Source organism: Atractosteus spatula, chromosome 6 (assembly GCF_055471065.1).
Source record: "Atractosteus spatula isolate fAtrSpa1 chromosome 6, fAtrSpa1.hap1, whole genome shotgun sequence".
In the NCBI taxonomy this organism is placed as follows: Eukaryota; Metazoa; Chordata; class Actinopteri; order Semionotiformes; family Lepisosteidae; genus Atractosteus; species Atractosteus spatula.
In genome coordinates this window covers 32,824,107-32,841,615 of record NC_142711.1, presented here as the reverse complement: position 1 = coordinate 32,841,615, position 17,509 = coordinate 32,824,107, and the positions used below count along the sequence as shown (strand labels likewise).

General features: G+C 40.6%; 1 protein-coding gene across 1 annotated transcript in view; it reads left to right on the top strand.

Moving 5' to 3' along the window:
* Nucleotides 1–17,509, top strand: part of obscnb (obscurin, cytoskeletal calmodulin and titin-interacting RhoGEF b) — a 170,288-nt gene that overhangs the window by 49,527 nt on the left and 103,252 nt on the right. The window contains exons 23-34 of the mRNA XM_088918145.1: nt 1,177–1,443; nt 1,896–2,165; nt 3,945–4,211; nt 6,435–6,701; nt 7,152–7,418; nt 7,920–8,189; nt 8,558–8,824; nt 9,549–9,815; nt 10,901–11,164; nt 14,608–14,892; nt 15,662–15,928; nt 16,684–16,950. Of these exons, the coding sequence (XP_088774271.1) occupies nt 1,177–1,443; nt 1,896–2,165; nt 3,945–4,211; nt 6,435–6,701; nt 7,152–7,418; nt 7,920–8,189; nt 8,558–8,824; nt 9,549–9,815; nt 10,901–11,164; nt 14,608–14,892; nt 15,662–15,928; nt 16,684–16,950 (3,225 nt within the window). The remainder of the gene's footprint in view (nt 1–1,176; nt 1,444–1,895; nt 2,166–3,944; nt 4,212–6,434; nt 6,702–7,151; nt 7,419–7,919; nt 8,190–8,557; nt 8,825–9,548; nt 9,816–10,900; nt 11,165–14,607; nt 14,893–15,661; nt 15,929–16,683; nt 16,951–17,509) is intronic.

Below are 17,509 nucleotides of genomic sequence, written 5' to 3'. Positions count from 1 at the left end.
TATTATAATAGAAGCAAATAACTATTTTCCAATTGGAAATTGGCATAAAAGTTTTTTTTTACAGTAATTAACGTATGCTACTGTCTACCAAACCTGATCCTATTTTCTATTAGGTGGATGTGCCAGGTTCCCATTTACCAGTATCACAGCAGTGGAGGACTTACGCACATTAACCACCTGTTACTCTGGTCTTTACATTTTTTATATTCCTAGAAGTAATATAATGGGGAATCTCAGGGCCCCGATGTAATGAGATCACTACCCACTCAAATCTGGTCTATAACTCACTTTTCGTAACTGGGTTTCATATATCACTGAAGTTTCTTTGTCCCTCTGAGAGCTCCTTCCTTAATGGAGAAAACTGGTAACTCATAGACTTCGCTCACCAGCAGGGGCTAAACTTCATTGTCGGGAGAGCAAGCCGTGCTTGTCTCATCACACATCTTGAAATAACCTAGTCCCTATAACTGTATTGAATTCCCAGAGTCGATGGGTGAGCACTGAACCTAAAGTACTCACTTTGCTGCGGACCCTTAAAATGATCTCAACAAGAGACCCCTCCTGTGTCCTTTGCCTGTTAAGTCAAATATTTGCACTTATTTCCTCTTTAATTTGTCCTTATGCCACCCTCCAAAGGACAACTCAGAAAGACAACTGCTCAGTTACAGTGGGTCTCAAAATCAAAGCCATCACAGCCACAGTAGTATTCAAAGGATCTTCTTTAGAAACCCCCATGCGGTCTGTGCCAGACATACACTACAGTCGATGCTGCATTGTAACTTAACAAGTATAAATAGCTGTTGTGCATTTTGTTGATATAACTGCAAATCTACCTTGCTTGTAATCCTTAGTCTCCTCACATGAGTTTATCCTTAAATTTCACAAAGTTATGACAGCTTTAATTCATATATATATTGAATTTTGAAAACATTTGAATAGGGAGTTAACATGTTCACTGTGAAGGAACAGGTCTGGGTGAATTCCACAATTTAAAAAAGGTAGAAAAGACAAAAACAATGTTTTTTCCAGGTGTCGTGCAGTATTTTACCATTGTCATCACATAGCTCTTCCTGGAGCTCACAATCAAGTGTGAAATGTTTCAGGATAGGCTTGCCACCATACAGTATCTGTTACGAATGTTCACTAATCCACGTGAACTGGTCACTGGTGTTCCAGAGCTGCCAGTCCAGATTGTGAAGCCACTCAGGGACAAGATTGCCATAGAGAAGCATCGGGGTATTCTGGAGTGCAAAGTATCCCGGCCCAATGCTGAGGTTAAGTGGTACAAAAATGGCAAAGAGCTTAAACCCAGCAAGAAGTATGAGATTGGCAGCCAAGACGTCTACCGGAAGCTCATCATCAATGACATTGAGCAAAAAGATGAAGCCACCTACACCTGTGATGCCACAGATGCCAAAACCTCTTGCAAGTTACTTGTGGAAGGTACTGTAATATCACTGATTCTTAGGGCTGACAGAAACTGACTCTGTGCCTGTGTAAGAGGAACATAAATCTGTATTCTATGCCAAAATATTTCATAAAATAAGTAAGGGTTTTTATATAGGGAAATGTAACTGTCTTTGGCTTTTTAATTCATTTTCATATTTGCAGTGAAAAGTACTTCAGATTAGTCACAGATCAAACTTTAAGTTGTTCTGTTCTGGAATCCACAGATCAAGCTATTGGCATTTTACAACAGATAAAGCTAATAGTCCAACGCAGGTTTTCGCAAATTGCTGTTGACATTTAGACTTCATCAACACTCTGTTCTTCCATGTTTAATAAACCACCTTATATAGTTCACTGTATCACAGGGATGGCAAAACCTATGAGAAAACAACATAGATACAGTATATGGGTGAAGCAACTAACTTTACTAATGAACTTTTTTTCAGAGCAAGCCATCACCATCGTACGGGAGCTGAGCTCCGTGGAGGTGATAGAACCGGCTGAGGCTCGGTTTGAGGTGGAGATCAGTGTCGTGGAGGTCAAGCCGCCCAAGTGGACACTGTGCGGAGAGCCACTCCACGCCAGTCGGGATGTGGAGATTGAGCATGATGCCACTGTGCACCGCCTCATTTTCAGAAAGACCAAAGCTGACATGACTGGCCCCATCCAGTTCACTGCTGGCAAAAGCAAATCTACTGCACAGCTAACTGTGAAAGGTATCACTTTCAGGTGTTTTGTTTTTTCAAGCCTCATTAATTTGAGGCTTGCAACCACCAATTAATAATATATTAATACCCCCTTTTGGCATTCTGTAGTGCTTTATGTAGGAGGGGAACCATTTCATATGCCAGGAATTGCAACACCCAACTGGGCGACTCACAGCTGCCATTAGGCAACGTTAGCCCCATTGTGTTACACCAACCTGCCACCAGAGGGCACCCCAAACTCTGGCTGCTGCTCCAGCTGCGCAGCTCCATGTTGGTAGCTCATTACTTTATGATGGCTGTCTTGACAGCTCAGAATAAAAAGGAATGGGCCCTGTGTGGGTTCCAACAGTCAAAGAAGTGCAAATGACAACAATAAAACACCATCCACAACTGAAGTCTTGAAACAGGTCAAAGTCCAAAACCAGGAAAGTAATCCAGGGAGAAAAAACAAAACATCAGTAGCAGGAAAAGTCCAAGAATCTACTGTATGAGGTAACAAATAACAAGAACAAAAACAAGGAGTAAGCTAACAAGTGAAGGAATCGGGACAAGGAACAGGAAAAACAAACAAGAAAGTCAGGATCTAGAGCTTAACACAGAGGTAAACAATATTGCATACTGCAAAGTCTGAGAGCAGTTTAAATATGAGGAGGGGAGATGTGGGGGCCCAGGTACACTACACAATCTTCTGCTTGCCTGTGCTCCTGCTGTGCAGCTGGAGCAGCAACCACAGCTTGGGGCGCCTTCTAGTGGCAAGATCATGGAACTATAACAAATTGTACAGCAAACCACGTGTAAAAATGAGAAATTGGTCCTCCAATTTAATTAAGGGTAGATTTTAATGACTTCAGTTAGACTAGATTGTGAAAGCCAGTGTGGAATTTATTCAGTTCAAAGGGCTTAGTACAAATGGTTTTAAGAACAGTGCCATGGGCTACGTTAATGCCCAAGTAGTCTGGGTCTTTGCTGGACATCTCAGGTGAAGAATGGCACCTCCTGCAGCACAGTATTGCATCACCATGTCATTACTGAGGCTGTGAACCTCAGTCATGAATGTCTGGGCGTCTGTGAAGACACTCAGGTTCCACTATGTTACAGCAGCAATGAACAATTAAACTGTCGCATTAGAAAATGCCCCTGTAATGATGAGGAGCACTTGTCATTAAAGTCTTTAAATCTATTCATTCAAATTGAGACCTGAACATTGGAACATTGGAAGTACAAATTGGATTTCTTTGAAAAATTACAAGCAGGGATATCTACCTGATATGCTGTATACATACTGTATGAACATAACTTATTTTCCATAGGGTGTAATTCATCTTTGAAATAAAATCAAATTAATGTAATTTTGATGAGTTACATATTTGTATTTAGGGCATTCATATATCAAGAGAGTATAAACACAAACTCAAAAGGCAGTTTATGGTAGGAATTTACAAGGATATATCTCATGAGCTATCTACAATGTCCTTTATCTTCTTGTCTTTTACATGCTGTTCACAGGACATATTATTGCAATAAAGTAACACAATGGAATATTTTTAATGGTTATTCATCATATGGTTTGATGCTAGGCTATATTACAAAAAAAGGTCTTTAAAATCTTTCAGTCCTATTCATTCTAGGGCATTTGGTGTTTCTCTTCCAAGAGAGGTGCTAAATAAATCCAAATTAAAAATCAAATCAAACACAACAGCTTCTATATCTCCTTCACATCAGTTCTATTCAGTTAATATTCCTCTCTTAAAGATAGTAGCACTAACAGTCCTCTTTTTCTCATTACAGAACCTCCGGTGCTGGTTCTGCAGCAGATCAAAGACACAAATGGCAAGGAGAAGGGATCTGTAACCCTGAGCTGTGAGTTTTCTCCCCCTCCTAAGACGGTGTACTGGTACAAGGACCAAGCCCTCCTGGAGGCCTCAAGCAAGTACCGTATGAAACAGGACAGAGGCCGGATGGAGCTCACCGTTCTGAAGCTGGTACCCGAGGACTCTGGAGTGTACTGCTGCAAGGCTGGCAATGCAGAGAGCAAAGGCACACTCACCGTGGAAGGTCAGGAGCTCAGTGGCATGAACGTTTTAATTTTCAACTGAGTTTAAAATGTACAGATGTACTTGTTTGTGATCTTGGGCCCACTGTTTCATAGAAAAGCTCCATAATAAAAGTAATTTAAAGGGAATCTATAGTCCCAGTTTCTCAGGCCTGTTATTAAATCTTGGTAACAAAATAAATTCATTTTCAGTTGAAAAATGTTTGAAATTTTGAATAATGCACAAAATCGTGAACTTTGTAAAAGTACTAAAAGCCGCCATGTTGTCACAAACCTATGATTACACCATGGGTGAGAGCAAGAGTCCCCATGAATTGTGAACCAATGTGGTCCCTTCCTGCTCACTAGTCGCTGTAATGACTAATGCAATGAAATGAACGAGCGAATAAATACATGTTGTGCAGCATATATTTCACCCCAGAAAGATTCCAACATGATCTGCAGGCACAGTTAACAAGTAAGTTGTATTTGTCAGCAAACCCTTCCTGTAGTTGAAGAGCTACAGTATACTGTATTTCTAATGGATTAGAAGAAATGTATTGACAAGCTTGCTTGCTTGCAATGTCATAGGGCTGCAACACATTTCGTTGTTGCCTCGTTCAGTATCGGAGAACATTGTACTGCACGTTCCTGGAAATTTCATATATTTTGTGATGAATTGGAGGTTTTAGAAGTTCCTGTGTACATTTGACTTTTACTGTGCTTTGAAATGCACTCATCAATGCTGATTCTTTCTAACCCCAAAATAAAAAAATAGCGTTGCAGTTCCCCTTTAATAGAGATCCTTAAGGTGATAAATAACAAACAGGCTTGATAGTCCAATCTGCATCTTTATATGTCTAAGCTTTCTTATAAATGAGTTATTTTAGTCTGTAAGTGGAGAACTCAGGCTTTTAAAATAAAAATACGTTTGAAGTTAATTTCCAATTAATTGTATTCACAATTTTAAAACAACATTCTGTGACTTAAATTCTGCACTTTGAGATTTATATTCTTACATTGTTTGCCCTTTTACTGCTTCCTCACATTGTCTAGAAGATGTAAATCATGTGTCAACATCAATATCTGAGTAATTAGCTTTTCCAAATTCAGTGGTCAGTATCTGTAGCTTATATTTCTGCCACCTGCATTTAATAATCTGCACATCTTGTGTTTGCCAGGTGTTTACAGTTTTAAGTTTTATCTAAATCTTTTTGATTGTCCTTTGCAGTTTTTTTAGTGTTTGTGTGACAGGTGCCTCTTAACCAGCAGTGTGGTGTTGACACATTGACATCCTGTTAGTAAGGTCATTGCACCCTTACCTGCCATAACCTGAATGATAAGCAGCTAATAAAACTGTGAGGAATCATGAAACCGGGCCTACGGACAGACTAACCTGAATGTAATTTAACCATCCTGCCCTAATTTGGTCTGTAAACTGCTTTTAACTGGCCAGATGTCCGTTGTCTGTACTTTATATTACGAGGAGAGAGAGAGATCTGTGCTTCTCCCTTCCTAAATTAACTTCAGTATAGAACAGCAAACCCTGTCTTTTCCTTCTTCTTCCCTAAACTATAACAGAGAGTGAACTGTACTTCACCCTCTTTCAACCTATGGCAAGCCAAACTATATGTTTCTCCTCATAATTTATGGGAGAACAAGTTAGTGAATAAGCACTTAACTGCCAGCATTCCCTTCGCCACCATCAGTCTTAGATCTTGTGTGGTCTGATTGGCAACCCTTTGATTAGTCTGTCTAGGTGATCATACCATTGGAAGACTTCTGTGTTTCTTTCCTGATTGAAATCTTCTGCTTTTGGTCTCTTAATATTGTGTGGATGCCTGCACTTATTTTCTCTCCAAGCCGCACACCTGCAGCACAATCTGTCTGAGCCATCTTAGAAAGATGTCTACTTGGTGATATTTTGCTAAATATTCTTAATTTAGTTTCATCTGTGAACTTGAATGCTGTCGTTTTCTAACTATGTTGCAATCTAGATCACTGACACAAATAATTAAAAGCAGAGGTTCTAAGACAGATCCCTGAGGCACTCCAGTAATTGTATCAAGCCAATTTGACAAGTCACGTATTAAGCTTTCCAGTTCCTACAGTAGCTAAATCTTTCAGGTTTTAAGCTTTGTTGAAGGAAAACAGAAACAAGTTTTACACTGCTGGAAAAATGTATGAGATTTCATTTATCTTTACCGCACGGTCTGTTCTGACGTGTTTTTCTGTTTTGTCTGCAGCTCGCAAAGTGGAGATAATCCAGCACCTGGAGTCAGTGGAGGTGGAGGAGGATGGTAGTGCTTTCTTCTGCTGCGAGGTGTCCCACGAGGATGAAGAGTTGCAGTGGTTTCTCAATGATAACCCACTCTGTTCCAATGATGTCAATGAGATCAGGCAGATTGGCAAACGCCACACCCTCACCCTCAAGCGGCTGGCCCCTGAGGATTCTGGAACTGTGAAGGTCACAGTAAGGGAGATCACTGAGTCGACAAACCTCACAGTTAAAGGTAAGTTCTGTTTTAACTCAAAGATCTTCACCACAGGAGCAGTAAATACAGGCAAAGGTATGGGACATAAGTATTACTGGTCAGGATCTGGGCAGACACACTTTCATTGCTGCTTTTGTTGTAATGCAGCAAAGGTTTTGACAGGAAATATATAAAACACACAGAGAAAGAATTAACTGTTCCTTATAAAAAAAAGATGCAATTAAGCATGATTCAAAGAAATCTTCAATTTATTCACAGCTTACAGTTTTTTTAAGAAATCATAAAAAGCATTATGTACTTAAAAATACCATCACCCATATGCATAAATAGCATACTAAGATTCTTATATCACTGCCCTCCATTTATAATATGAAGTTGTGTGTCATTTTTGCTCCTTTACACCAGGGACAGTTAGACATCTCCTAGATAATCAAGTCCTTAATGTTATTTTTTCATTGCCTTCTCCAGAGAAGGTGGCTGTGTTCTTGAAGTCACTGGATGATGCAGTGGGAGAGGAGCGAGGGATGATCACACTGGAGTGTGAAGCCTCCAAACCCAAAGTCACCCCTGTCTGGAAGAAGGACAGTGTTGTCCTGACTGCTTCCGATAAGTATGAACTGCTGCATGCTGGGAAGGCACTTGGTCTGATTGTCCATGACCTCACTAAGGAGGATGCTGGGCTGTACAGTTGTGACATTGGCACAGACATCGCGAAGTCCAAGGTTACTGTTCAAGGTGGGTACCATACTGCATTCACATCTGCACTACCGGACTGAGAGTTCATTCAAGAAGCTGTGTAAAAAAGAATGTTTTAAGCAATCATTTGATCTATTTAAGAGTTAAGTATGGTTTTGTTGTTTTACTGTTATAAGCCCTAAGCTTGAGGTAGCTTTATTGTAATGACTTTTTTTGAGTATGGGATTCTGATCATCGTATTTGAACATGCGACAAACCAAGAATGTTGTGTTGGTGGCTACACATGAAGCATGCCTTCTGAATTGCACTAATGATATGCTGTTTCTTCATACTGTTATATGGTGTTTCTTCATACATTCATATATTTTTCTATTTTACACACTTAATGATCTCTCATATTCATTTTTCTGAGGAAATTCAGTAATGGTTGTAAATGAACAGAGCTAAAGACCTGAATGTGTCTGTAATGCTGATGTCCTGAATGTGTCAGTACTAGGTGGTGCCATGAATTTTCATCTTCATCCACTGCTGTCCTTTTAGACCTGAACATTGGGATCACCAAGAGGCTGAAGACTGCAGAGGCAAAGGAGGGGGAGAGCTGCAGCTTTGAGTGTATCCTGTCACATGAGAGCATTGATGACTGCTCCTGGAGTGTGGGGGGGCAGCCAGTGGAGAAAGATGGTCGATTCGAGATCTCCAACAAGGGCCGCAAGTACATGCTGACCATCAAGGAAGTGAAGGCTTCTGATGCTGGGGACATAGTATTTACTGCCAGGAACCTCAACTCCAAGACCACACTGTTTGTCAAAGGTCACTAAAGACTGCTTTGTATCATCCTGCAACATGAGACATTTTACATTAAGAACAAAAAAATAGATGAAAAAGAAATAAACAACAACAAAAAAAAAGATGTAGGATAAAAATCAATTCAGAATGTCTTATAAACAACCTTTTTTGTAAAAAAAATATCACTGATGTGATCAATTCCTCATAAATAATATTTTCAACATCCAAAATAGTTTTCACCACAATTACTTTTTCTTTTAGTTCAGCTATGTCATGTTTTGTTCTGTAGTGTATAAGATGCTGCGTGTTGAGAAGCTGAAAGACAATTTGCCTAGATGGATAGAAACTCTTCTGAGCACTCTGTTTCTGAGTGTTTATTTTTACCTTTGTAGAGAAGTCATCTACTATAACCAAAGAGCTGCAGAGCTGCAGGGTGACCCCGGGGGAAGATGCAGTGTTGAGCTGTGAAATATCAAAGCCTGGAGCCAGTGTCAAGTGGTACAAAGATGGCAAATCCATTAGGAGGAGCCACAAGTATGAGATAATCCAGGAAGAGAGCTTGCAGACGTTAATCATTCACAACACCACAGCCAAGGACTCGGGAGAGTACAGCTGTGAGACGGACAGCTCCAAAACCAGAGCAAAACTTGAAGTGAAGGGTAAGTCCTTGAATCGGGCGACGGTGGAAATAGTTTTTAAGAATATAGAGTTCAAATATAGAGTTCAATAGGAACATCATATCATTTTTGCCTTTTCTTTTTATTTCTTTGGTCTGCATTTAATAATAATAAAATAATAATCCACTTAAAGTGCTTCACGGGTAATGCAGACCCCCATCCACTCACACCAGTGTTTAGCCCTCACCTGGATGATGCGATGACAGCCAACGTGTGCCAGTACGGTCACAACATATCAGATATCACTGTGGAGGAGTCATGGAGCCAATTCGGAGGCCATGACTGGTAAAGGCCACGGGGAAATTAGGCTGCGGTAACACCCCTACTCTTTTTGAAAAATGCCCTGGGATTATTAATGACCATGAGAGCCAGGATCTCCATTTTTTCATCTCATCCGAAGGTGCTTTTTTTTACAGTATGGTGGTCCCCATCACTATACAGGGGCATTAGGACCCTCACAGACCACAGGGTGAGTGCCCCCTACTGGTCCCACTATCACCTCTTCCAGCCACGACCTTAGCTCCTTTCCCAGAAGGTCTCCTATGCAGGTACTGACCAGGCTCACACCTGAGCTTCAGTGGGCCAGTTGTGAGTTGCAGGGTGATATACAGTAGCTGCTGGCGTTGTTTGAAGGAGCCGAACTCCACCCTTATGTATTGCTGCTCTTACACAGGTAACAGTCATTACTCTGTGCTTACACTTTCAGAAGAAGAAAACAGCTTCACCACCATGCTGCAAGACCTGACGGTGGAGGAGATGGGCTCTGCGACTCTGGAGTGTGAGACGACACTTCCTGTCAGCAAAGTCACCTGGAAGAAGGGTGTGATGGAGTTGAAAGATGGCACCAAGTATGAAATAAAACAGCAGGGAACCCTCCTCTCTCTCACCATTAGTAACCTGGAGAAGAATGACAGTGACAGCTACTCCTGCGACATTGGGGCCATGAAGTGCAGAGCCAGGCTAACAGTGCATGGTATGAATTTAGTATAGAGGACTATATGTGGGTTCAGGAAAGATACAGCCTCACAGGTCTATTGGGCAGAAAATTCATATAGGGGCAAGCTCTTCTGGCTGAAGATGTCTTTAAATATGTGAGCATTTCTTCTTTATAACATCCCATTGTCTGTTAGTTTTCTCTTTATAGCATGTAGTTAAAGAATGTAATTCTGATCTTATCAGTGAACTGTTTCTATTTTTCTGTTTTAGTTATGTTTGTATTGGGTATTCTTAAAATAAAAGTCACTTAGGAAAGCAGGAATTTCTAGTTGCACCTGAGGTGAATTCAATGCATGATATATGTTGTTACATCGTAGCTTTATTTACACTGAGAAGAATAACTTTTTGATACAGTTTATACTGTATCTACGAATTCCATTCCAATTAAAACTATATTTAAGAGCTTGTAATTCAGTGGATTGTATCTAAAACTACATGGGAAACTACTGAAGGACACAGAGATATTTTTACAATTTATTAACAAACCTTTGAAGAAAAAGGTTACATTCACGTGATTTAGTTGTGTAAAATGTGACTTGAGTTTCCCTGCTACCCAGATTTCTATGATGACTTAATTTTCTGTAAAAAAAAGTATTTGTTTTTGTTTTTGAGTGTGTCTTGTGCTGGTTATTAGGATATGTTGAGTGTTCAACTCTACCTTTTACAGTACAATGTTAGAGTCCCAGGGAAATATTATTAGAGAATGTGTATGGCTACAGAACTAATTTAATTGATCATCAAGAGTTTGATGGTTCTTTAAAATCTTGTCTCAAACCTCACAAAGGCATAGTAACTTTACTTTAGGATACTTTAACCTATCCCATGTAGAAACATTAAAGAATAGCATACAAAAGTATCAGAAAGTGGTTTAGAATGATGATTCTGCTAGTGAAATGTTCACTGACGATACAGTTGTAGATTTGGAGGTGTAGAGGTGGAGGCATTACTGGTCTTTTGTCATTAATAGGTGGATATAAAAGGTTGAATATGAGGCTGTTCAAATCAGATAGGTTTCAGCTGAAAAGAAAGGCATGTAACAATCCTCTCTCCTGTACTTTTTAGAAAAGCCACCTGTCATTACAAAAGAGTTAAACAACTGTGATGCCCAGGAAGGAGAAGATGTGTTGCTACTGTGCGAGACCTCTAAAGACTGTCCGGTCCACTGGTACAAAGATGGGATTGCGCTGAAGACGTCTTCCAAGTACAAGATGAGCTGCATAGGTGCTGAGGCCCGGCTCACCATCAGGAGTGCAGAGGAGAAAGATGGAGGAATGTACGAGTGTGAGGCAGGGCAGTCCAGGACCAAGGCCAGGGTCACGGTGAAGGGTAAGGAGTGAATCCTCTCCACTTTTTAGATGTTACCATTGCCTCATCATCACCATTAACAAGGCAATGTGTAAACTCCCTGGGGTGTAGCATCATGGATGTTTTCATACTTCATTTACTGGCCACTAATAAATCACACCTTCTGTGTAATGAACTGTTCTCATCTGTGTCTGTACTGTAAGTACTTCATCTTCATATTTCCACATACCTTTGCTTATTAAACGTTCAAGGATGCCCATAGTTGCAAAGGCAGGCTGTGTTCCCCTTTTTAGTGATAATATCACTTGTATGCTTTCAAAGCTCTCTTGTTTGTATGGAGCATTTGGTTTATTCCTCTGTTAGAAGGTTTGGTTTATGCTAATCCTGGGAACGGAATGACAGAGGCACCCTGATGAACAGGGTGTAGAACAGGGTTTTCTCATGTGTACTTCAGAAATGGCAGTACTGTTTATTCGGGTTTAGAGGATTAGAGGTTCCAGATAGAAGAATCCAACTGCTGCACATTCACTAAACCTGGAGCCTCAGCCCCAAAGGAAGACTACGAACACAGGAGAGTGCATCAAAGTGGACCTTGTGATTAACCTTTTAACTGTCACCATGTTCTGGTTCTCTTTTGTTTGTTTCCCGTATCCTACTAACGGCCATTATTGTGCTTGATCATCTCCAAAGGATAAAAGGGTCCTTTTTTTCCACAGACAACCACTAGGCTGGTCTTTCAGAGAAGGTTTTAGTACTTTGACTAAATAAGCTAAGTGCCTACTTTAGGTATGTAATTAAAGCAAATGGGCACGTGGAAATTTACTTTTTGACATCGGTACCAGATTAGATCAATTAGTAATGCATTGTAGCTGCATTTATTTAGCAGTAAAAATACTATCAATGTTGCTAATTCAATGAGGCACACAAGACACTGGCTCTGGTGTATACAAAAGAAACAAAGTATGAATTAATTTCATTTAAAAGAATCTTGGTGCTCAAGTATAGAGTGATGTGAACTGGATTATTTGAGGTAGGGAAAAAAGTATGTCCCTTGAAATACAGAGATAATTAAGATAAAGAGAGAAATGTGGATTTATTTGACAGAACATTGCAACCTGCTTAGACAGTAGGTGAGATAGATAACAGACTCTAGATTTCTGGTTTTCCACCATATTTCATGGGTGTCATTTCTGCACCACGCTACCTGGATCTGGGAACTGAAACTCAATGTAGTGTTTTTCTTCTTTCTAAGTGTGTGAGTGTATCACTACTGAATAGCAGTATGATCTTTTATTATGTATTGGGTCATATTCCTTGCTGAGTCCTTGCTGTAGTTTACCTGTAGTTTACTAAAAAAGAGTAACCTAGGTCAGTTGTGTTGCTGTTTCAACAAAACAAATGATGCATTACAGGTGTGATATTTTGAGTCTCATAGTCACCACTTGCTGGGCTCTTTTGCTGCATACTCTAAGATAAGGATACTTATCTGTATTCTGTAACAATTTCTTCCTAACATGTCATTCTACAGTACATGCAGTTCTAGCACATGCCCATTTTCAGCCTAGTACCAGGCCCACAGAAAACAAAACCTATCTCCATGTCTACACCCTAGCTACAAATACAAACTCTCAAGCTAACTAATAGATTGACTGGGTGAGCTTTTGTTTTCCAACTTCTTGTAATTTGCCAAAGTATTTCACAGGTTTCTTGAAGAGAATATCCCCTCTCAAAGTTTCTCTGATTTCTTTTATACTGCAAACAAGTAAATACTGCAAACTATAGTGTCTCACGGATCCTTCAAACAAACAATAAAGAACTGTGCTTGCCACATTCATTTATAACCTGAGAGGCAAACTAATTTAGAAAAGGGGATAAAGTGTAATCCTTTACATTGACAGGTACACTAGAGGGAGCTAGGGAGGAACAGAAAACTACTCTTGCATCAACACAACATGATCAAAACGCATATTGTCGCAAATATCGCCAGACATTTTGTTCTCTCTTCATACCAACTTTATTGCTTTGAGCTGGACAAGGTGTTTGAGCAGTTCCCCAAGAAATTTGCACTGCAGCAAGGGGATCTGATACCAGTAGTACTGTTGGAGAAAATTGTCTCCAGTTTTCGAGACATGAGATGGATAGTCATCTACACAACGACAGTATATCAAATATACAGTAAGTGCTAGAACTGCAGTTAGACAACTGTGAATATATGGTTCAGATATTTACATTTAGAATAAACTAGTAAAATGCGTGAGTAGACTTTGAAGGTGTTAAGTGGAGTTTTAAACAAAAGTTTAGGAGGAGGTCAGAACCTAATCTCACCCACTCCCACTTACCTACAAATATTTTATTTTGTTTTCACGCTTATATCTCTGTCCTATCTTCATGATTGCAGCTGCTCCCTGTCTCATCCCTTGCTGGGGGAGGGAGGCAGGTTCCAAGAGCCTCTTATAGCAAGGTTCTTATTCTTCTTGGCCAAGCAAGTTATCTGAGTAAAGCTCTTTATTTGAATTGTAACTCTTTTCTATTTAATTAGGTTTTGAATGAAACATAGTTGCTATAAACAATTTGAAAAATCCTGCTAGCAGTTTTGGGAATTTTTTCTTTTGTACCTGAGAATACTGTTCTTCACATTTTTGTTGAACACCACAAATTACATAACTTCAATTTGAGCATTAAAACCCAATTATCGTGTGGAAATTAGACATATACAATTTCACTTTAGTTCACATATTTATTTTTGATGGATCCAAGCAACTGACGTTGCTAATGTTTGATTGTAATGGGCCTATATGACAAGTTACTTAACCCATTTCAATGGAGTAACAAAAGAATGCCACTTTCAGAAAGACTTTGTGCCAAACCCACACACAATATTTACATGAATGAAAAACACAACTGATCTGATTTTTACTCATTTCACATGACATACAGCATATTTAAGGATCCTTAGACAGCCTATTTAATTATTCCTCTAGAACTTCATGGATTAAAGCAAAGAAAAGGTTGTTTTTGTTTTTAGATTTAAATTATGACAAGCAGAGTACTGTAAGCTAAAAAGACACTATGGAATTGTTTATAGATGCATTCTTGGACACTAGCACTCAGCTGTTAACAATTCATATCCAACACACTGTATGGTGACGCATTCAGGATGCATTCAGGATACACTTTGGCTTACTAAGTCTGTATTAATGAAACACCTAATAACTCACCTAATAAGGACATCTTGACCAGACAGTTTTTTCAGCTTAACTACTGTATATTATTAAAAAAATATTTTTTAGCACCAAGTGCTGTTCTTGTGTTTTATTATGTTCAGTACCAATCGCATTGCTTGTACATTTTTGTCGCGCTTGGTACCGGTTTTCCCTAACCAGTCAGTGACTCATTTGAACCTTTAATATGGGTCCTTAATCAGTTTGTGCCACAATCATCCTTTCCGCATAATTTATGAACAGCTGCTCATGATTCCCCAGCTTTGCCAGTGACTTTCAAGCAAGAGCTCCAGAACCAGGAGACCAAAGAGGGAGGCAGCATCACCCTGCGCTGTGAGCTGTCGAAACCTGGAGCCCCAGTGGAGTGGAGGAAAGGGGCAGCAGCGCTGAAGACTGGGGACAAATACAAGATGAAGCAGAGGGGCTGCACTGCTGAGCTACTGATTGAGAGCCTTCAGCCTGAAGACACAGGAGACTACAGCTGTGTGTGTGGAGACCAGCACACCACAGCCCATCTCACTGTAGAGGGTAGGAATGAGGCCTCTTCACCCCTCACTTACACTGGAGTGGGTTTTCTGTGGGAGCAGAGAGCACTGGGCTGAGCTGTTGTCAGGGTGCAGAGGAGCAGTGTGGCTGACCCTGGGCTGCTGTGTTCTAGAGTCTGTATATGCAGGAAGTGCCAGAGTGGCTGATGTCTTGTAGTTGGTCCTTGTTGGCTTTTTGTGAGTGTTATGGTGCCCAGAGAGTCATTTTGCTGAATGTGTTACCACCATATTGTTAATGAAATTTGCTGAGTTTCTTGTTCTTCTGTGTATTTAGTTGAACGACTTTACAGTATAACTTCAAGAAACTCATTTTTATTGATTAGTCTGTTAGCCTTCAATCAGAAAATGTTTTAATTGCATGACGTCAATCTAAGACCACTGCCACAACATAAAGAATTTTCTATGAAATTGTGTCCTTTTCAGGAAACCAATTTTAACTTATGAGCAACTATGACCATGAAAGAAACATTCATTTGGGTAGATTGATTGAAGGTGCCATTTGTTGTCAGTGTGAGCTCTTTTTTACTAATGCGATTGCTTATCCATGTTTGAACCAAAGTATTGCTTGATGTTGTATTTCATGTTTGTTGGTGTATGAATATGATATATTGGTCAGCACTACTGTAGGTACTGAGACATTTCTGGACCTTTTACAGATGACACTGATTTTCTGTGCCAATATATCATGAGATACTGCAGTCTGAAGTGCTGTCTGCTTCTTGTGTTGTCTCCGTATCCTCGTGTTTCCCCAGCTCTGCCAGTGACTTTCAAGCAAGAGCTCCAAAACCAGGGGACCAAAGAGGGAGGCAGCGTCACCCTGCGCTGTGAGCTGTCGAAACCTGGAGCCCCAGTGGAGTGGAGGAAAGGGGCAGCAGCGCTGAAAACTGGGGACAAATACAAGATGAAGCAGAGGGGCTGCACTGCTGAGCTGCTGATTGAGAGCCTTCAGCCTGAAGACACAGGAGACTACAGCTGTGTGTGTGGAGACCAGCACACCACAGCCCATCTCACTGTAGAGGGTAGGAATGAGGCCTCTTCACCCCTCACCTGCACTGGAGTGGGTTTTCTGTGGGAGCAGAGAGCACTGGGCTCTGAGCTGTTGTCAGGGTGAGAGGAGCAGTGTGGCTGACCCTGGGCTGCTGTGTCCTGCAGTCAGTATGTGCTGAAGTGTCAGGGTGGCTGATGTCTTGTAGTTGGTGCTTGTTGGCTTTTTGTGAGTGTTATGGTGCCCAGAGAGTCATTGTGCTGAATGTCTTAAACCTGTGTTATTGAAATTTGCTGATACTGTCTTGTTCTTCTGTGACGACATCATGGCATTACTTCAAAAACTAATTTTTATTGTTTAGTCTGTTATCCTTTAACCTGGAAATGTTTTATTTTCATGAAGTTAAGCTATGTCCACTGCCATACCATAAAGAAATCAATTTGAAATAGTGTTCTTTTCGGGAAACACGTTTTGTCTTATGAACGACGATGAGCAAGAAAGAAATATTCATCTGGGTAGATTGATTGAAGGTGCCATCTTTTGTCAGTCTGAGCTGTGTTGCTAACTTGATTGTTAATCTATGTTTGAACCAAAGTATTGTTTTATGTTGTTTTTCATGTTTGTTGGCACATGAATATGATAAATTGGGCAGCACTACTCTAGATACTAAGACTTTTCTGGACTGTTTTCAGACAATACTGGTTTCCTGCTGCCAATATATCATGAGATACTGCAGTCTGAAGTGCTGTCTGCTTCTTGTGTTGTTTCCGTGTCCTCGTGCTTCCCCAGCTCTGCCAGTGACTTTCAAGCAAGAGCTCCAGAACCAGGAGACCAAAGAGGGAGGCAGCGTCACCCTGCGCTGTGAGCTGTCGAAACCTGGAGCCCCAGTGGAGTGGAGGAAAGGGGCAGCAGCGCTGAAGACTGGGGACAAATACAAGATGAAGCAGAGGGGCTGCACTGCTGAGCTGCTGATTGAGAGCCTTCAGCTTGAAGACACAGGAGACTACAGCTGTGTGTGTGGAGACCAGCGCACCACAGCCCGGCTCACTGTAGAGGGTAGGAATGAGGCCTCTTCACCCCTCACCTGCACTGGAGTGGGTTTTCTGTGGGAGCGGAGAGCACTGGGCTCTGAGCTGTTGTCAGGGTGCAGAGGAGCAGTGTGGCTGACCCTGGGCTGCTGTGTCCTGCAGTCAGTATGTGCAGGAAGTGTCAGGGTGGCTGATGTCTTGTCGTTGGAGTTTGTTGGTATTTGTTTTTTTGAGTGATATGGTGCTCAGAAAGTCATTGTGCTGAATGTGTTCCCACCAAATTATTATTGAAATTTACTGAGTTTCTTTTTCTTCTGTGTGGTAAGTAGAGCAACTTCATGATGTCACTTCTAGAAACTCATCCAGTAGATGATTTTCTTTGCTTTGGAGATAATCTATGTCCACAGCCACAAAATAAAGAAATCTATTTGATATAGTGTCCTTTTCAGGACCCATATTTTGTCTTATGAATGACTGTGACCATAAAAGAAACATTTATCTGTGTAATTTGATTGAAGGTGCCATTTTTGTCAGTCTGAGCTGTGTCACTGACTTGACTGTTTATCCATGTTTGAACCAAGTATTGT